Source organism: Gadus morhua, chromosome 17, assembly GCF_902167405.1.
Source record: "Gadus morhua chromosome 17, gadMor3.0, whole genome shotgun sequence".
Classification (NCBI taxonomy): domain Eukaryota; kingdom Metazoa; phylum Chordata; class Actinopteri; order Gadiformes; family Gadidae; genus Gadus; species Gadus morhua.
Genome location: NC_044064.1, coordinates 2,389,720 through 2,411,055, shown reverse-complemented (window position 1 = coordinate 2,411,055; position 21,336 = coordinate 2,389,720). Strand labels below are relative to the sequence as shown.

The 21,336-nt window shown below is 49.1% G+C and overlaps 1 protein-coding gene across 2 annotated transcripts; it reads right to left on the bottom strand.

Annotated features, from left to right (window-relative positions):
- Positions 1-1,495: 1,495 nt before the first annotated feature.
- LOC115529660 (multiple PDZ domain protein) lies at positions 1,496-20,808 on the bottom strand. 2 transcript variants are annotated; one of them, XM_030338586.1, is made up of 18 exons: positions 20,526-20,808; positions 19,810-20,006; positions 18,958-19,049; positions 18,267-18,354; positions 16,243-16,326; positions 15,698-15,793; positions 15,541-15,615; positions 14,810-15,050; positions 14,400-14,545; positions 12,872-12,955; positions 11,356-11,549; positions 7,971-8,118; positions 7,122-7,284; positions 6,120-6,283; positions 4,563-4,667; positions 3,793-3,887; positions 3,223-3,346; positions 1,496-2,718 (listed from the first exon to the last, which is right to left on the bottom strand). In XM_030338586.1, exons 2-18 carry the CDS (start codon positions 19,960-19,962, stop codon positions 2,572-2,574), a joined length of 2,199 nt encoding a protein of 732 aa, XP_030194446.1. In that variant the 5' UTR covers positions 19,963-20,006; positions 20,526-20,808; the 3' UTR covers positions 1,496-2,571. The 2 variants fall into 2 exon arrangements, with proteins under 2 accessions (XP_030194446.1, XP_030194447.1); XM_030338587.1 differs by lacking the exon at positions 15,541-15,615 and having other exon boundaries at positions 20,526-20,804.
- Positions 20,809-21,336: the final 528 nt, after the last annotated feature.

The following is a 21,336-nucleotide window of genomic DNA, read 5'->3' as shown; positions in this document are numbered from 1 at the left end:
ATATCTGGCGGACGTTTTAGAAGGAGCCTGATTAACTGCCCGGGTCATTCGATAGGCTCCCCGGGTTGAGTCGTCGGGGTTGTTTTTTATCACGGTAACGTGACACCCCTGTTCCGGGTCATGCTCCGTCGGATCCGCACATCTGAAGGACTTGTTCCGACAAGCCCTCGGTGACCCCGAGACCAGGGGCCTGCTGCAGTGAGGGGGGGGAAACAACCGCACGAGCACCGCGGCGGCGGAGACGACGGGACGCTCAGACAACAGGTGGCGGGGGGAGTTCAGCTGTCGGTGTTGGGGGAGCCTCGCGGTGCGCTCTGTTGTGCAGCAGCTGTCGCTTGTACGGTTGTCCAGAAACAGGAAACGGCGCCAACATAAACTCCCAGTCTATGTATTTGCTGAATACGTTTTGTCAAAGTATTTGACCAAAAATTGTATTGAGTAAAATTTGGTAAATAGAAAATTAAGGCAACATATTTGCTTTCAAAAGAAGTCCTTGTTTATTCGCTTTTTTTCCTTTTGTTTTATCCACACCGATTCTGTCTGAAAGGGTTTTAAGACGAGATTTTATTGGTCAAAATTACAACTTTTTATGTTGACTGTCTTGGATAGATGTAAGATGGCTGACTGTACACAATGCTTGTGGTTGTTGATTCATGACATTTTTTGCGGGTTTCAGGAAAGACAAGGTGTGTGACGGCCCTGTGAGCTAACATATATATTTTATAAATGTATTATTTAATATAATATATTTTTAAAGGTTGGACAATCTGTTCATCACGGCAGTGTTGTCGACTCTCTGCTTCTCCATGTTTCTTGGGCAATTTTAATGAGGGCTGTCAGTCACAATGTCCCAGTTGTACCTTCTGACACAACCTTTATTATGCACGTCTCTAGTGACAACACGGGCCCTATTCAGTCCCTCAGCCTGTGTTTGCAGTTCACATGGACCTCCACACAGTCAACATTTATGTTTGACAGGCCATCCGGTTGGTTTTGACATTAATTGATAGTTTGACATTGCTTTATTGTCTGAATTATAGCTTTTCTCATCGAGGACATAAAGTGCAGATTGTTTGCTTCTGGTGAATCAAGACGGATATTGTGCGTAAAATGTACGCGCGTTCGATGACTTTGCTGTTCAGATGTCGACACACATATTGATGTGCTGAACTGAGCTGAGGGAGTGTTGCCTTCATTCAGAGAAGCACAGAAGCAACCCTTATTATTATAATCTCTGTTAAAGGGAAACGATGGATATACCCATCTGTTGGTCAATTTCTGTCTTTTATTGAATGTCAAAGAAAGGCTTGACAACGTTTGGATAAAAACATGAATTAATGTGTTGTATATATTATAAAATACTCAAATACCAACCCAAGCTTGTAAGTGACGAGAGCGATATTCGATATAGAATGGCGAGGAAAATATAAACTTTATACGAACGTATTACAATTATACAAACATCAATGAAAAAATTAACCACGCAAGTAAAACATGAGTCTGAAGGTCACTTTTATTAAATTCACAGCGAGGAAACAGAATCGGTAGTACCCAGTGCCGAGCCTAGAGAAACCAGACGTTCAGTGATATACGAACGGAAGAACGAGTTCATTGATGTGAAACCTAGCAGACGGTACGTAATTATACCGAGTACGTCTTTGAGTTCTGGCTCATCATAATACACCCGGGAATATAGCCCTCAATGGTCTACAGCAACGATACAAAGGATACTGGATAAATGTGCTCTTGGATATGATTCAGCCCAGGCTCACGCGCTCACGGGTCTTCAGGTATTTACAGAATACTGTCGTGTAAAGGTTGCTTTAGCAGCGCTAGATTTCAGTGGATGAGGTGGGATCACTCCCCCCACGCGGCGACTTTGTGAATCGGATCCCATTTTAAACAGCAGTTTTAGCAGCATCTACCATTGAGTTAGAATCAAACAGTTTATACATGTATTAACAGTGGCTACGCACACCCCAGGACAGAACAGTGATACAGTGAAATAATAATAACACAGATGATCACTAATTGACTCTCAAGTGTTTAAATACTTCTCAATTCATCTTTTATATTCAAAGCAACTCAATTGGTACAACCAAGGTTTTTATATTGCGGTTTTATAACCGTTATCTTCAACGCAAAGCAGCCCCATGTCATTTTAGTGTTTTATTACCAAACACCCCACGTAATTATTGCCCTCCAGTCCGTCCCCAGAGTGTGTATGAACGAGTGTATCCGGTTTAACTCGGATATTAAGTATTCGCGGACGCCGTGTGGTTCAGCTACGCTAGGCTACGACTGTGTGTGGGCGTTCCCGAAAATGAGATTCATAGTTTTAAGTATTGTATAAAATAAAGCTACAACAAGGGTGTGTGTGTGTGTGTGTGTGTGTGTGTGTGTGTGTGTGTGTGTGTGTGTGTGTGTGTGTGTGTGTGTGTGTGTGTGTGTGTGTGTGTGTGTGTGTGTGCACAATGGTCAGTGGGTTTAATATGCATACATTTAATGATACGCCAGGAGTTCATCTGTTGTGGTGGTCCACGGGTGTTGCTACGGGGACGGGGACGGTTTCTACGACAACACGGTGAGGGTGACGGTGCCCTTGGTCTTCTTCAGGATGCCCACGGCCTCCTCGTGGGTCACGCCCTCCAGCGTCACGCCGTTCACCGCCATGATCTGGTCCCCGCGCTTCAGGCGCCCGTCCTCCGCCGCCGCGCCCTGGGCACGCAGACAGTCAGACCCACACGTTGGCAGACAGACAGGCACGCAGACATTGGCACGCAGACAGACGCACAAACACATTCACGCACACACACAGACACAGACACGGACACAGACGTGTGAGCAGCAGATGGTCACACACATTCAGGCAGGCGGACAAGCACACATGCACACAGACAGGCAGACACACACGCACACAGACAGACAGACAGACAGACAGACAGACAGACAGACAGACAGACAGACAGACAGACAGACAGACAGACAGACAGACAGACAGACAGACAGACAGGCAGACAGACACACGCACACAGACACACGGGCAGACAGACGGACACAAATTCACAAAAAGACAGACATTCACACGTACACGCATGCAGACAAACAAACAAACACACACACAGCATTTCTTTTATGAAAAGGGTCCTCTGATGAATAAATAAACGCACGATGTCCGGATGTCGGAAAAATCGTGAAAGCGAAACCTTTTCTACGGCTCACCTTTCCGAAGACGGTCTTCACGTAGATGGGCAGGTCTCCGTGGGGGCTGCCGTAGCCCCCCACGATGCTGAAGCCCAGGCCGTCGGGTCCCCGGTCCAGGGTGATGGACTTGTACTGCGGGGGGCTGCACGCAAGCGGACGGCGTGGTCAGAACGGACGGAGGTATAAAGACCGTCTAGTCGTAGAGGCAGTATGCATACTTGACGTCGGAATGACAATAAGGTGGATCAGACTATACGCTCAGTGGACGATGAGGGTATTTGATCCTTGATGCCTAACCACTTCTTACTTCTTCATGACATGCATCTAATGAGAGTGAAAGTTTGTCGTGTTTGGTCGCTAGATCACTAGACTAGATCAGACGATAAGCTAACTCGGACATCAGTGAGGTGTTTGTTCCTGACGCTAAACCACGACTCAGTACTGCATGACATGCATCTAATCTAAGTGAAGGTTTGTCGTGTTTGGTCACCGTGGACAAAACGTCTGCTAAATAAATAAATGGCTAATAGCGATTTAATGACTCAGAGGGGGAGTGAGGTGGATGGTGTGCTGGTGAGCGGCAGTTACCTGAGGTCGTCCTGGAAGATGCAGCTGGGTGTGAGAGCCTCCAACGCCTGGGCCTCTGGTGGGCCCGTCACTGTGGTGTCACCACCGGACACCACCTGGGACACACACATATGCACGCACGCGCACACACGCATCAGACATAGACAAAACACACAACGCACACAGACACACGCATTATAGACGAATACAAACACACCAAACACACACATACACAAACAAACACACTCGTACGCATAGACACACAACCATGTAGAGAAACATACACACACGCATACAGACAAACACATAGACAACCACACACATGCGTACAGATGCAGAGGAACACGAATGCGGGCACAAAGATTGCAGGTTAGTTGAGTCGCTCCACCGGCGGTATGATCAATGCAAAACCCCGATGCAGCCCGGCTATCTGGACGATAAGGCGGCGCAACTTGGCCGGCTAAACCGGTTTATGGTACAATTCAAAGTCTACAGTAGACGAGGCCTTCGCGGTTCACTTCCCGCGCTCACACACAGTCTGTTCCCAGATGAGATCATCGGTTATCAGTAAGATTATAGATACATGATTTATATATAACAACGATACGTGGGTGGCATGTTGTGTCTGCGTGTGTGAGCGTGGGCAGGTCAGCCTGGGTGAGCGTGCATGTGGAGGCGAGGGTGCACGTGCGTCTGGGTGCATGTGTGTGCGTGCGTCTTGATTGCGTGTGCGGCGCGCGTGCATGCTTTCTTGTGCGTCTGGGTGCATGTGTGTGCGTGCCTGCACACACCTGCAGCTCGATGGTGCCCGTGGCGCTCTTCAGCAGAGCCACGGCCCGTGTGTGGGTCATGCCGTCCGCTGGCGTTCCACAGATGCTCACGATCCGGTCGCCCGTCTTTGATTTGGTCGGGAGTGGAGAGAAACGTTAGTCAGCGGTGTCGGGAGTTCCGCCAGACGTCTTCTTTTTACTTCTTGACCACCTTCTTCTTGCTTCTATACAAGTGCTAGGAGCTATAATTGGGGAGGAAATGACTGCACTGTTCTTATATCAGCACCTGTGGTCGTTTATCCGGCTGAGGTACTTTTGGGAGTATTAGGTGGAAAATAGTACCCGGAATGTCGAGCTGTAACAGTGGAAAGAATCCATTAGGCCGGCGAAACCACCCGGTATTTAAGATGTTGGAGAGACAGTGAAAATGGGCCTTTTGAGTGTTGGAAATTCACTGAGAAAGGGGCTGTAGGAAGCAGGTTAATTCCCCTACAAAAAGTTACAAAAGCTTCAGAAGAATATGATGTAAATTATAGAGGGAGGGGGGTCTACCACTGTAATATGTGTATTCATACAGAGGATAATAAACAAAGGCAAACCATGCTTGCGTTTGTCTTGCTTGCGTTTTCAGTGACCTTTTTCCCGTCTTGTTTGGTGAAAGGAGGCTGTGTGAACGAGCCATAACAGATTATTCCCCCGTTCGTCTGGAGCAAGTCTTCTCTATATACTAGGCTCAATGTTCTGGTCACGGCTGTGACAGATTTATTACTCGCGGTTGTCTCTCGGGCTATTGTTCTCCTCCTCTCTCCCTGTCGTCACACAGAGAAACAATTGTCTGTGCTTTCGGTTCCATTTTAACCAGAAGGAGCTAGAAAAACTGTTGACTGTAGGCGCGCTGTAGGCGCGCTTGTCCTTTAAGTCTGAGACCCACAGGACTGAACTGAGTGGGAACAAGTAAATAGTTGTGGCTCGCATTTCATTATCCGTCTTGGCCTTTTTTTGTTCTGTTTGGTTCCCAAGCGTTTGGGCTCCGAGATCCACCTGTGTGGGGGCACCTTTTGACCTTTGAACCCAACAAATATTTAGCGCAGTAAAATAAGCACTACAATCTCAATGCCATGGCACAAAATGCAAGAGTTTTATTTCTTTATATATAGTTTGCCAATGCCGTAATCTCCTTGGTCAGTCTTCAAACATACCAATGATTGAATTGACAGGCAAGGCATGTAGGAATGCGTATTGTAGGAATGCGTATTTATTTACAGGGTTGCCACTCTTTTGTACTAATACATTTCAAGCACTTTTCAAGGATAAAATTCAGGGTTTTTCCAGGCCCAGAATAAGGCTTAGTCGAAAGTAGCGGAGGTGAAGAAAATAAAAACGCTACTGTGAGGGACTTAGTTAAAGACCAAAGAAATTGGTAAAATTGGTATATAACTAATTTAGATTTGATATATTGATATATTTTATATTTCTTTGGTCCCCTGCTGCCACTTATGGTCCCAGACCCACTGGTTGGAAACCCCCTGTCTGAACCAAGCCTTCCTGGTGGGATGCGACCCCATACCGGCTCCTCACCTTGAGCTGCTGGGTCTGGGCGGCGAGCCCCCCCGGGTTCATCATGGCGATGAAGATGGGAACATCCCCCAAGGGGCTGCCCAGGCCCCCCGCGATGCTGATGCCCAGTGAGTCGGAGGGCCCTTTGGTGAACTGCACGTCCCGGACCTCCTGCTGGTCCAGAGCTGAGACGGGGAGACATCGGATAACGGAGAATTAAGAGCCAAATCGAACCAGAAATGTAAATATTCTTTCGATAAAATGCATTATTCTTTTATACAGGGCCCGTTGGTACATCACACCTCTCTTACGCACTTATTGTGTGTTTGTACGTCCTGGCAGTGAATGTACACTTATTGTAAGTTGTACGTCCTGGCAATTAATGTACGCACTTATTTTACGTTGTACGACCTTGCACTTAAAAATATGACTAGCATTGTGTAGCATCTTATCCCAGCTATCTTTGTTGTATACAGGGTACGGGTTAACCTAACAACTGTTAGTGCTTGGCACTTGGTTCTATGAACAACCTTACGGTACCGACAGCGATATATAGTTGCTTCTCTTTCTTCTGACAAATGTACTTATTGTAAGTCGCTTTGGGTAAAAGTGTCTGCTAAATGCCCTCAGTGTAAATGTAAAGGTTGTAGAATCAGGAGACTCCAAACAGAGCTTCAGGGTCATGACGGAGACTAGCCATGTGGCTAGCAGTGACCAGTGCACTTTCAGCCTTGTAAGCCCTTCATAACCACAAACCAGTGGTCGAAAAGGTGGGCATGACCCCAAGCCTGATGATGGTGATATTTATAGACCAGCAAAACACAGACCAGCTTAATGCCCTGAATAGAAATGTAGAATTTTTTTATTGATTTTTGTTAAAACATTTAGTCGCCCTGTCACAACAGATGCAGTCTCATTGTTCCCCCGGTAGGCGTGAATCAATATCAGGAGGCGGGCCGCGACGACTGCGCTCCGCCGTGTGTTTGCACTGCGCCTGGGACCTGCGAGGCCGGTCGCACTTACATTCCTGACTCCGGCCGTGTTTATCCATGTCGCCATGGCTCCCCGGGTCGCTGGGCGAGGAGGCCAGCCCCACGGGGCCGCTGCCCTGGGACAGCCTCCTCTCGGAGTGGAAGGGCCCCGCTTTGAACCGGCCCACCTCCACGACGATGGGCCCCACGCAGCACTGGGGGGGGACACGACACACATGATGGTTTCATTTCGGAGGAATTCAAAACGATCGTCGGTCGGTGGGTTATGTGAGTCGAGTGGGTGTGATTCAAAGAGAGCGGTCACACGGCGCTCACAAGCTGTAAGGAAATAAAGACATGCTCGTAAGCAACCAAACATAGAGAAGCAGGTCGGAAAATTATAGTCAAGTTTCTTTTTAAAAGGGTTCACACAGAGTTCAAAGCGTGTAGAGGCAAGGGCAGTGTGGCAACATTTAATCCACTGTTTGGATTAAATCTTTTTTTCTCGACTTAGTTCATGAGAAAATGTTGTTATTGTGAGACATCACTATGCCAAATATTTTCCATTGCACCCCTCCTCCCCTTCTGCGGTGTTCCCCATCACCCACCAAGGGGTCAGGGGTCGTCTTAGCTCAGGACGGAGAGTGGGTTGTCTTGGGGTTGCTAGTAAGATCCCCAGAGTGTCGTGGTGTCCCTGAGCAAAGCTCCTCACCCTGACTGCTCCCAACGCGCTTGCTTTCGCCCTTGCATGGCTGACACCGCCGTCGGTGTGTGAATGTGTGCATGAACCGTAAAGGCGTCTGCTAAGTGTCCTAAACGTCCCCCATGATTAGCCGGTGGAGTCCGGTCAGCTGGCCTGGGGGTAGGGTCAGGGGTCTGGGTGTGTGGGGGTGTAGGGTACCTTCAGAATGGCCGCCACCCCTTCCTGGGTGGAGGACCTCACGTCCTCGCCGTTGACGGACAGGATCTGGTCGCCCTGCATCAGACGGCCATCGCTGTCCACCAGGCCCCCGCTGACGATGTCCGACACGAACACGCCCGTGTCACTCCTGAACACAAACACACACGCGCACGCACACACACGCACGCACACACACAGAATGGGTTAGATGACGGCAGGATAGAACTGAAGTCACGTTCTCTACCGTTTGGAAAATGCCTTGGTTTTACTTTGCATTGGTGCTTGCACCTGAATCCCCACGGTCAATTTGTCAAATATAACCAGGGCAATTTGGCTAATTCATCCCGACAATCCAACACAAACGTGGAAACAAACTCGTGAGTGGAAAAAAAGCAATTGCAGCCACTTGGGACCGCTGAAGTGTAGCAGGTTGGAGCGGGCCCTATTTAAAGGTTTCTACCTAAACAAACACAGAAAACAGCATTTGTTTGCGGGGCCGAATCTGTCCTCTCCACACGCGGCGAACGCTCCGATTACCATATAGAGTACTGCTTAAACCGACCACGTCTTTAAAGGGATAAGGCCTGACAGTGTATATCTCAGCGCTAGCATCGGGTGTCCCAGTAATTGTCAGTCTCGCGGCCGGCACCTGTAATTGTGTGGCCTCGATTTTGCCTCCCGTGCTCCATGAGATAGCATCTCTTAACAGAAACAAACAAGAAAACTGAGATAATTTCTCAACACCCCCCGTATCTTCGTTTTGGCGTGCCTCAAGTCCATACGAGAGGATGTTGAAGTGACGTGGGGGATTTTTGTTTTTCCTTCATTTCATCTGCAATCTTTAACCAGTGCGGACGCTGCAGTTTCTGAAGTGACGATCGCCGCGTGTGGATTAGGACAAACGTGGGGTTTGGAGGCGAGCACACACACACACACACACACACACACACACAAACCAACGCGCACGCACATGCACACCGCGACCACAGGAGCCTGGCTGTGACTATCCCCTGACCGCTAAGTGCCACGTTCCAGCTTAGTTATTTGTTATTCTTTTTCATATTTTTCTGTTGCAGTCATTTCTTTTTTCCACTCGGGTACTTTTTCCCCTCCATGCTCGAGTCGCATCGGAACAACGTTGTGCACGGCCGCCGTGAGAGAAGGGGAATGGATGCTAGCTTCAATATATTCAACGTGAGCTAGGCATCATCCTATTGGTTGAAGGGGGGCGTACGCCGAAGAACCATAGCGCTCCCTGGATAGTTTTATTTACAGGCTACTGCTAGCCTAGGCAGTATTAAAAATGTTCTTTCATTGCATTTCTTTGTTTCTTGGCAAGCACAGACACATTTTATAGCGCACCGTAAATCTTAACAGGGACACATGGGGGCAGGTAACACACACACACACACACACACACACACACACACACACACACACACACACACACACACACACACACACACACACACACAGGGTTGTATGTTTGTACATGCTTGTTGTGTGTTTGCTTGGCTGCGAAATCTATGAGGTTTGCCTTTGGGAGGCCTTTGGCTCTTCCTGGGGGGTCAGGGGGACCACCATGCAACACCACACACACACGCACGCACGCACACACACACACACAAGCACACACACACACACACACACACACACACACACACACACACACACACACACACACACACACACACACACACACACACACACACACACCTGTGAGCGACAGCAGTGGAATGCCCTCAAGGCCATTTTGTTCAGGGAGAAAAACAAGCGCAAAAACATATGCAAGCCTCTGCTAATCTACTCTGAGTAGGTTATGCATGGCTGGTCGTGAGTTTGGCTGTTAAGGTTATGCAAAACCGGGGTTGTGGGACGAATGTAACATGTGCTTGTGTGTGTCTGCGTGTGCATGCCTGTACGTGCGTGTGTGTGTGTGTGTGCGTGCGTGTGCCTGCGTGTACGTGGCTGTACGTGCGTGTGTGTGTGTGTGTGTGTGTGTATGTTTAGCGCCTGTGTGGGTCCGCGTGTACGGGCGTGTGTGTGTGTGCTTGTCTGCGTGTATGTGCTTGGGCACGTGTGTGTCTTTGTGCACGTGTGTGCGTGTGTGTGTGCATGTTCGCCTGCGTGGCACTGCAGACGAAATCTTAATCTGTGGAACAGATTCGGTTTTTTCTGAGTGTGTAGTCACACTCGGTGTGTGTCTGTGTGTGTCTGAGTGTGTGTCTGAGTGCGTGCGCGTCCGTGGGCGCACTTAGTTTTTGTAATTTCTACCTCGGCGCACACACACACACCATCCTTAGGCCTGTTGCGAAACATTTACCTTAACTCCCGTGATCTGCATTAACGAGAGAGAGAAACACCAGACGTTACTTTAAAACGGCTACAGGTTAGGATGAAGGAGGAAATGAAAGAGCGACCAGGGTCATTAGCAGCGGATAAGGTATGCACCGGCCAGAAACAAAATCCACCCCACTAATTATCCCCAGTTTAAAGGCTAGTGGTGCATGCAGCTTCAGTATTGTGACTCGATTTTAGTACAAGGCTTCCAGACAGTACTTAAGGCTATCTGTTGCAGGGAAGGTAATCCACTAATTGTCCTCCTCGCTGTTCCGTTTATTGGGCGGTGCATTCCTTTAAGATGACCAAAAGGATAATAACCAAACCAGGTTGTCACAGATTGCATGATTTCTATTATGCAATTATGAAGGTCTCCGCCGACGACCATAACATGTCATGTGGAGTGCAAACATCGTCGTCTACACGACTATTTAAAGGGAATAACGCAAAGCTGTGTGCTATAAACAGGAAGGTGAAGGGGGCTAGAAGTGGCGATGCAGGTCTATTGTGCTAGCTTTGTATTGCCACTGTAAACATTCCTCTCATTCCCTCAGAACATCACAAGGGCAGGACTGTGTGTTATTCCGATAACTGACAGATTGTGCATTTGTCGACCTGCGGCAGTAACAGTGAGTAAAATAAAGTGGTATTTTGTTCCCAAGTGGCCCCCTTTGAAAGCACAGCCAAACAGCCGATAGTCAAGGACGCCTGCACGCAGCTGCGCTTCACAAAGACAACAAAAATTGGGAAAGGCACAGAGAACAAAACCCAACTCAATAAACCTAGCACAATCCGCAACGGATAAGAGAGAAATATTTACATGGAGTTGAAATCTCTCCCCAAAAGAATGTGGAAATTCAAATGCCACTATCGAAAGAGAGATTTCGAGGCACATTCCTTTTCTTTTGGCACGACTCGATAGCGCAGGCAACGATAATAATAATAATGCACCGATTTTTCGGGATTCTGGAATCCCGAAAAATCCGGAATCCGGAATTCCGGAAAAACTGGGAATTCCGAAAATTCCCGTTGAAACTCCCCTCACCTTCTTCCCACGATGCTGAGGCCCAGGCCCTGGCCGGGGCTCTTCAGGAGCTCCACGGTGAAGGTGTCCCACAGGTCCTCCTCCTTGAACTGGGCCTCGTCCCGGTACACCCGCAGCCTCACCTGCTGGGGGGTCTGGCGCAGCACGCTGATGGCCTGGTCGTGGCTGGCCGCCCGCAGGTCCATGTCGTTCACCTGGAGGGGGGGGGGGGAGGAGAAGGTGAAGAAGAAGAAGGTGAAGAAGAAGAAGGTGAAGAAGAAGGTGAAGAAAAAATTTCATTGGCTTGTAACATCTTGACATAAGAAGCCAAAAGGGACAATGAGTTAAGAATTTTTATATTATTCTTTAAAATAAGTTGTATTTTACTCCTAAATTGGTACAGAGGAGATACAAAAGTGACAAAATCCACAAATTAACTTTGAACTCTGTCCTCTGAGTCCAGCAGCGGACTTCACTCTATCGCCTTATCATGACGCAGAATCAACACATTCATTAGCCCCTTGCTACAGACACCATGTATACATTTCCATCGCTGCTCGCCTCCACTGGCCAGTGTTGGGCCCAGGGAAAACTTCAGCACAATAACAAAGCACCAAGGTATCCCTTTTCAGTCACGGACACAACAATGGCCGTCTTGTTTTTCTTTCCAATAGATGCTGGGGACGGGGAGGGGGTGGCGACAAGAATGGCCCTCTGAAGACAGTGGTCCTGCTGCTGACGCTTTTCATCTCTGGGACTTTGTTGCCAAACACTGGCCTGGTGGCTCCACTCCAGCAGCGAATAGAAGTCGAGGTGCAATTAAGTCGTAAGGTGGTCTGTGTGGGTGTGTGTGTGTGTGTGTGTGTGTGTGTGTGTGTGGGTGAATGCTTCTCCATTGACTGATACCAAACCCTTCCTCCCCCACATCCTTGCCCTGCCTCCTATTGAAGCCCAGAGGTCACCGAAAGGCCGAACCCAAAACTTCAGTCCCTTGATTCGCCGTCTGAAGCCGGTTTTTGGAAACCCTACTCCGACTCGTTTCCTAGCTTTGATGAGTTAAGTCTGGCCGCTGCTCGTGTGATCTCCGCGTTTGTCCCGTGCAGAATTTGAGGAATGTATACTACATGAGGAAAGGAGTAATGCGGTCGTTGTCGCGGTGTCGTAACGGGTCACTTCCTGCCAGCTCACATTCCCCTCTGACCTCATGAGAAGTTCTAGCGACAACCTCCCCGTCTCTAATGAACGCCGGGAGTTCTTAATCAAACCGCCGCTTTAGATTTATATTGTAGAGAGTTGTGCCGTCCAGTCGTCGTTAAAACACAGTGTCCACAGTGGGGGTCTCCATAAAACTTTAACACGCCGTTAACCCTGCCAGAACAAACGCTAGCCAAGACCCAGAGTGAGAGATGGCCTTTTTTCTTTTTCCATCTAAGTTAAGTTTGCCGGGAACGTTGCCATCGCCTTTTTAAAAAAACAATTGCGCTTTGGAGGTCTTCCTGCGACTAGGAGGTGCCACGCGGCGTTCCTAACACCACACCTCCAGTATCTGGTCTCCTGCCCACAGCCGGCCGTCCTTGGAGGCCGCCCCCTCCTCGTAAACCTCGTGGATAATGATGGCCCCCTGCGGTGATAAAATGAGAAGAAGGAGAATGAGGGGAGGAGGGGGAGAGGAGGGGAGGAAGCGGGGAGGAGAGAGGTGTAGAGAGAGGGGGGGAGAGAGAAAGAGAGAGAGAGAGAGAGAGAGAGAGAGAGTGTTAATGGTTTGGACAAGAGACAAAAAGTCTGCCTGAGGCGTGAGAAGATATAATCATGGCCTTCAAGAAGAGCGAGAAGACAAGAAAAATGACTCGGGACGAAAGTGACCTTGATTTAAAGGAAAGATTAAGAAAGATAAAGGTTTTAATAAGAATAATGTCTGCCGGGAGATAGAAATGGTGAAGCGATGATTCGTGTGATGTGATTCATTAAAAGAGAATGAGTGGGTGCCCGGCTATTTAAACACACCTCTGTGAGTGTGTGTCGAATTTTTCCCACACGGTGATCAAAGCGCACCGCCTCTGTGCACCCCGTGACACCACCCGCCCGCCCGCCGGCCGCGCGTCTAACCGCGCTCCTACGTCACGCGTACTTTTCCACTGGGAGCCACGGCGCCACCCCCCGAGGTTCACGCGGGGTTCAGAGGTCACATTCCCAAGCTGGATATTGTCTCCCGTGTCCCAGGCTAGACAAAGAGGCAGTGCGCCCCCACCCAGACAACCCCCCCCCCCCCCCCCCCCCCCATCGCCACCACTATCCCCCCAAGCCTGACTGAGCCGACAGAATGGAGCGACCTGGGAGAACCAGGCGGTGAAGGGGGGGAGGGGGGTGTTCTGACAACATCGCCTCTGCATTCCTCTTCCTGCCGCGGGCTGTGTGTGTGTGTGTGTGTGTCGGAGCGACCCCGTGTGTGTGTGTTGTTGTGGAACCGTCCCAGGAGGGCTCCAGGTGGGTGGCACGGCTTGCTGCCGTCTTCCACGGTGTGCTTGGAACACTCGGAGGTGTCAGGGAGACGTCGGGGTGGCGGAGTGCTCGGTGGAGCCGGGTCGAGGGGAAGAGGGGCGCGTGCGTGCGTGCGCCCGCGGACGCGCACGCGTCTCAGACCGAGTGTGACTGCACACTCAGACGAACCGAAACACACGCTCGCTCACTCAGACATAGACACACACAGACCAACGGATGCACGCGGAGACACACAAACGCAAACTCACGCCGACAAACCGAAACACACACACTCACTCAGACACACTCACGCACACAAACAGACGCAGGCAGACTCACACTCACTTACTCACTCTGACTAAAAGTCACAAACAGACAAACAGACACACACACACACACACACACACACACACACACACACACACACACACACACACACACACACACACACACACACACACACAAAGACTCCAAGTCCAATGGAAAGCAAAAGGGGAGGGATATCATCTCTCGGTAGTAGTACTTATTTGGGAAGCAGTTTAGGTGGGGGGGGTTGTGTTGTTATGTTGGAGTTGGTGGATACCTACCAGCAGGGTATCGATGCCCCCGACGATGCTGAGACCGAGGCCCGTCCGGCCCTTGGAGATGTCGATGGTGGTCTCACAGCCGGGGATAATGGGGCAGGTCGAGGGGTCAGAGGTCAGGGTGCTCGGGGTCAAAGGGCGACTCGGACCTGAGAGGGGAATGGGTTTTCTTAAAAATCCTAGTATAGTTATTTTTTGACGGTTTGTGTTGTTTAGTCATGGTCACGATGACAAAAGACATCACCAAACTATTTTTCTAAACTCGACTTTAAAGATGCAATGAACGTTTAATTGACAATTTATATAATAACTAAACTACACTAACTCAACTTTAAATACATTAAAGTTAACTAATTCCATCATCCTTCACATCCACGCCAGTCTTTGTCTTAACCCGAGGCGACTGCACTCACTGCTGACGAGTTCCGGTTCCGCCTGGTCGATGGAGTCCAAGCTGCTGCAAGGCATGCTGGGAGAGCTGGTGAGGCCCGCGTCGATGGACGCCCCCTGGCTCTGGCTGCTGACCACGGCGTCCACCGTTGGGCAGAGGGAGGACGAGGAAGAGGACGAGGAGGTGGTGCAGGGAGGAAGGCTCTTGTCCGAGCAGAAGGTTATCTTGGCCGGCCCCGTGGTGTTCCTCAGCAGTGAGTAGATCTGGGGGGCGGAGAGTGAATTATTTGTTATTATTAACGAGGGAGTTAAAAGAATGTGTTATTCATGATGACACTTAAAGCTGCAATCAGCAGTTTTTGTTTTGATTGGATTGGGTTTTGATTGAGTCTTGTTGATCTTGAGCATTCAGCTCCGTAGCTTTGGCCAAACAAAGAACCATTACAGTCAATCTAAACACAATTTCATCGCAACGAAGTAGGGCAAGCAACAAGCGCTGATTGCAGCTTCAAAAAACACACATTAGTGTTAACTAAATACTATTTAAAGCAATGTATGAATTTCATTAAAAGATTATGTTAAACTAGGAGCTAGTAACAATGTTAAAACGACGTCCTATTATTAGACTCGTACACTATGTACAATATGCACGCCTGTATTTTAATCCAATGGGGAAATCCACAGCTATTTCTGAAGTAACACTATATCCACTACTGCTACGGGACGGGTTTTGTTTGTCCTCCGCATACTCTACCTTCTCTAGGGAGTAGCCCAGCACAGATTCACCGTTCACTGTCAACAGTTTATCCCCCGGTTTCATGCAACCCTCCTGTACGTGATAAAAGCAGCGCGAGAAGCGTTAGCGTGCTAGCGGCTAAAGCGGGCTGTCGTAGCCGCATGCTAGCTCTCACCTTCGCCGTGTGTCCCTGCATCTCCGATATGCTCTGAACCTCCACCCCCTGCGAGGTGTCCCCGTCCAGGAAGGTGATGCCTAGCTCGCCGTCGTCCTGTTTTCAAAGTGGAAACAAAAAATTCTAACTTTTGGATAAACTGACCTCAACCGAACACACTAGAAAGTATGCTGCTTTATTATTTTTTTAAATTATAACAATGCAGAAGGTATACAAAGTTCCGGGTTGTGCTGTGGTTCACAAGGCCGAATGTATGGCCTTGCTGAAACTTCTCCACTGCGGGAAAGACCCTGAAAGGTACTTTCTGTGTATGTATGCGTTTTGTGTTAGGATGCGTTATGTGTCTCTATACATGCATAGTCCTGCAGACCATTCTAAGTTTCTGGTAAGTACGTTTCTATTGAAGATTACACAACATCACTATCTTTTGGTTTCCCATAGAGCTTGAGATCACTCTATTCCAAAAGTCAAGTCAAGTGTGTACGTCTTTGTGCGTGCGTGCGTGCGTGCGTGCGTGCGTGCGTGCGTGCGTGCGCGCTGCAAACCTTGTGTTGTACGATATGGTGTGGGTCGTGTTCCTCCTTGTCGGCCTCATCTCTCTCAGCCTCACACGGGGAGCTCGATTCAAACTGTGACGGGGAGAAAGAGAGAGAGAGAGACGCTGGCATCAAGGAGCTAACGCTAAAAAATGAATTTGGGTTAGATGGGGGTGTGTGCGTGTGGTGGTGAAGGGAGGAGGGGGTTCAAATTCTGACTCCTTTCCTCGTTTTTTTCCCTTTGTTGTCAGTCTGAGTGAAGTTAAACCTCAACCTGACAGCCAGCCGAGTTGGAGCCCAGATTCTTACTCCTAGATAACTTTTACATCTTCAAAACTTTTGAGCGAGTCGGAAAAAATGACTTTTTTCAGGTTTGCGGCTCCGAGGAACGTACAATTAGGGGAAACAACTCCATCATCTCTCTCTCTCTCTCTCTTTCTCCCATCTCTCTCAATCTCGACATGTATCAAACTTTGATTCGGTACGTAAAGAGCATTATAGACCCCCAAAGAAAGCCCCAGCCGGCTGATATCCGTGGCTGATGCACAGACTACTATACTCTGTCTTGGCGGGATTGCTCCCACATCCAGTCCCGTCCTGCGACAGGGAGAGAAAACGACTACAACCTTGTACAACATGGCACTACCACCTGCTCTTGCCGGAGGCTCAACTTAGACAAGAAGAATTACCAAATCACCCCCCACTGCCTTGGATTCCACTTCATGCGAGAGCAGATTTCTCGGGGCGCTAATGCCTACCTATAAATCCCTACATGAGGTAGCACATTCTTGCCTCCGCTCATACTTGATGATAGGTGCGTGTTCGTTCGCCCCTTGGCACCCTATCAATCAAACCGTTTAAAGACGACGGAGGGAATCGAATGAAATGTTAACGCCAGGGTTGGCGGTTTGGAGGGAACCAGCAAAGCATGCTTGATTTTGAAAGTAACCAACCGAAGAAATCCTACCCCTCCCTTCAGACCACCCCCGCCAAAGCCACGCCCCCAAAACATGCAATTAGCTCGCTAGCTTTAGCATCAGGGCTGCCTAGCTTTGTGGAAGACTCCGGTCACGTGCAATGAGTGACGTGCAGAGAGCGCTCGATTATTTGAATTCATTTGTCGGAGCATTCGAGTTATTGATTGCTGTCGCAAAGTCCAAAAATGAAAACAAATCGCCTACCCTTCCTTTTGAAGAAGACCCTACCTTAACCCTTACTTTCCGAGCTGCAGTCCTTCTTTTCCGTAACAACTACAACAGAAGAACACTCCACTGGATGCTTCACAGCTGAACCTTCAACCGATGTTTGTCTCTCTTTGATCACTCCCTCTCACCCATCAATATTAGCACTAATTAACATTAGCACTGATGAGGCTAATGCAATCATTAGCATTGTCAGGCGACCATATAGATCGGGCATTAGCCTGGCCCTGTGACAATGACAACCAGGGTCTCTCTACATGCGCCACCCAGCTCTGTTGACGTCATGCTACATTGTGTTGTTTAGTCTTTCCTGTCTGTGCCAGCGTGTTGTGACTGGTTTAGGGACACCACGACCTGTCCCTCGAGGGGGTGACCTGGTACGGCTGGGCGAGGTCACATGGGGTCTCGATCGACGGCCCGCGCCCTACATAGAGCGATCGACCATGTGATTTACCCCCCCAGACACACACACACACACACACACACTCACACTCACACTCACACTCACACACACACACCATACACGTCTGCACAAAGTGATACCAGATCCACTGTCACTGATCCACTGGTTTGTGTGGTGCTGGCCTGAGCTCAGTGGGCAATCGCCATCAATCCCTAATAATAATGATAATAATAATAATACATTTATAAAAAAAGTAAAGCATGTTTAGAAAAGGTTGGAAAAATAAAACTACTCAATACTACTAAAAGCAAAACTACTAAATACGCTACAATATTTTCGTTAACACGAACACGGGCGCTAGGGGAAGGTGTGTACACCTTGACCACGATTCAGACGGCTAATACCAGCCAGTCCGAGGGGTCCCTTACCTCTACGGGGGGCTGCTCCTGGGGGCACTCCTCCTCTAGGCCCGCTCCCACCGGCCCCACGGCCATCTGGCCCAGGGCCCCGGTGTTCCTGAGGGCCAAAGAGAGGGCGTCATAACTCACATTAACCACCCATTCCTCTGTCCAAACCCGGCCCTCTCGGGGGCCCCGTGTGTGTGTGTGTGTGTGTGTGTGTGTGTGTGTGTGTGTGTGTGTGTGTGTGTGTGTGTGTGTGTGTGTGTGTGTGTGTGTGTGTGTGTGTGTGTGTGTGTGTGTGTGTGAAAGGGGCTTTCAGGTTAAGCAAAGGGTCAAGGGAGTGAGATCCCATTGAGCCAACGGTTCCTAACACCCCCCACTCAAGCCATTCAGTTTAAATGTTGTGTGTTGAAAGGGGGGGGGGTATATTGGAAGACGAGCATCGGTGTTCTCAGTGCAAGTCATTTAGATAACGTGAACAAGCAAGGGCATTTGTGTTTGTTTACTGTCATCACAGGCTATAACTGGAGTTTGTTCAAACTCGTCTTTGTTTTCTCAGTAACAGCGCTCTCTAGTGGGTTGAAAACGGTATGACAGGCATTCACGTGTACTATTACTTCATCACTGCATTTAAATTAATCAGAAGTTGGGGGGGCTTATGTGATCAAGGCGGTGGGGGCAGTCGTTTTTAGAAACAACACAAAAGAATGAAAGCTACCTGACGAAAATGATCTTGACTTTAGAAGGTGAGCTCTTGATGATGGAAGACGCGTTCTGGTGGCTGTGGCCGTGAAGCTTCTGCCCATTGATCTGGAAAAGTACAACATACGTGAAGATGTATCGTTATTAATAGTTTAAATGGCAACCCTTCAAAAGACAAGCACTTCAAAAACATTGGTTGGTAAAAAATAAGATTTCTCTACTTTATTATACTGTATAGCATTGAAGAAACTATATTTGGCATCTCTACTTTCTGTGTTCTGCAGCAGTCTGTCTACTGCTGTTAAACACCCACCCTAATAAAGCACCATCATTTCTTATCCACACCAAAAAGACAAGCCTCCATCACGCAGACATATGCCAGCCCGGCGTTCTCTCGCTCTCTATCTCTCTCTGTCTCCCTGACTCTGACTGTCTCTGTCTCTGACTCTGTCTCTGTCTCCCTGACTCTGACTGTCTCTGTCTCTGTCTCTGTCTCTGTCTCTGACTCTGACTCTGACTCTGACTGTCGCTGTCTCTCTCGCTCTCTCTCTCTTTTCTCTCTCTCTCTCTCTCTCTCTCTCTCTCTCTCTCTGTCTCTCTCTCTCTCTCTCTCTCTCTCTCTCTGTGTCTCCCTGACTCTGACTCTCTCTCTCTTTCTGTCTCTCTCTCCCCCTCCCTCCCTCCCTCCCTCCCTCCCTGTGGCTCTCTGTCTCTTTGCTGTCCTCTCTCTCAAGGTCATAATCAAATCCGGGCCCTGAACCCAGTCAGTCTCCTCAGCCCGTACTGCAGACCCCAACCCCCCTCTCCCTGTGTACCCCCCCTCTACCTCCAGCAGCCACCCCCCCCCCCTCGCTGAGCCCCCCTTTACCTCCAGCAGCTCGTCCCCCACCGCCATGCGTCCGTCGCGCCCCACCGCCCCCTGGGGGTCGATGCCCACCACGAAGACGCTGCGGCGGGCGCGGTCCCTGTTCCCCGCCAGGCTGAGGCCCAGGCCGGCTCGGCCCTTCTCCAGCTGCAGCATGTGGAGGGCCCCCGGGAGCCCGCCGTACCGCTGGGAGATCTGACCTACCGGGGGGGGGGGGGGGGGGGGGGGGGTCACAGGGGTCAGGGGTCAACGTGTGGTCCGTGATGTCACATGGGTAATCATATCAATCCAGAATCATAACAATACATTTATTTAGTAAAGCCTGTTTCAAAATCGTTTTGAATAAAATATTCAATAACACCACAATACAAATATTACATAAATATACATACCACTATAAACAATATTAAAGATAAATATTCAATACCAATTTCAACAAAACAAAAATTACTATACAGTATTGTATGTAGTAGTTTCATTTGTAGTGTTGAATATTTTAAACAAAATATAGTCTCGCAAAATAATATCTTAAACAATCCTATATTTGATTTAATATTCTAAATAAAGTGCATACAAGAATAAAATCCCTTAATAAAAACAAGCGAATAACAGTACGAGTCCGGTTCAGGCGAGGTCGCCGCGCTGGAAGTGGTACGGAACGACCTGAAGGGACGAGTACTGTCGACTTAAAGAGACCCTCTCTCCACCCTGACACAGACCTTGTGGTTGACAATTGGCGTCCACTCGTCACTACTTATCGCTGGCACCCCGAGTCAAACAAACACTCTGCTCGCCTCCGGCTCACAACAAACCGAATAAACAACACAAAAAATTTCGATGTTTTTCGGGAATCTTTCTTGTTGACACTTGCAACGGATCTGACAAAAAGCAGGATGTGCGTCCTTGATGTTTAGATGTTGTATGTCTCTGTCTCTTGCCCTCTCTGTCTGTCTGTCTGTCTCTCTCTCTGTCTCTCCTCTCTGTCTGTCTCCTCTCTCTCTCCATGTGTCGCTCTCTCTCTCTCTCTCTCTCTCTCTCTCTCTCTCTCCTCTCTCTCTCTCTCTCTCTCTCTCTCCTCTCTCTCTCTCTCCTCTCCTCTCTCCTCTCTCTCTCTCTCTCCTCTCTCTCTCTCTCTCTCCTCTCTCTCTCTCTCTCTCTCTCTCTCTGTCTCTCTCTCTCTCTCCCTCTGTCGCTCTCTCTCTCTGTCTCTCTCCCTCTGTCGCTCTCTCTGTCTCTCTCCGTGTCTCTCCCTGTGTCTCTCTCTTTCCTTCTTTCTTTCTTTCTCTCTGTGTCTGTGTCTGTCTCTGTCTCTCCCCCCCTCTCTTTCTGCGTCTCCTTGTCCCTCTCTCTCATCTCGATGCTGGTTGGGCGCGTCAGGCCGGGCCTTAAGGAATAGACTGAGTGGGCAGACTATAGTAGATAGAGATTATGCATCGGCACGTAAAGTAAAGGCTGGGAGTCGAGGGAGGGGGGCGAGGGAGGGGGCCGATGGGGGGGCGGGGGGGGAACCCACAGCGATTGAAATGTCAG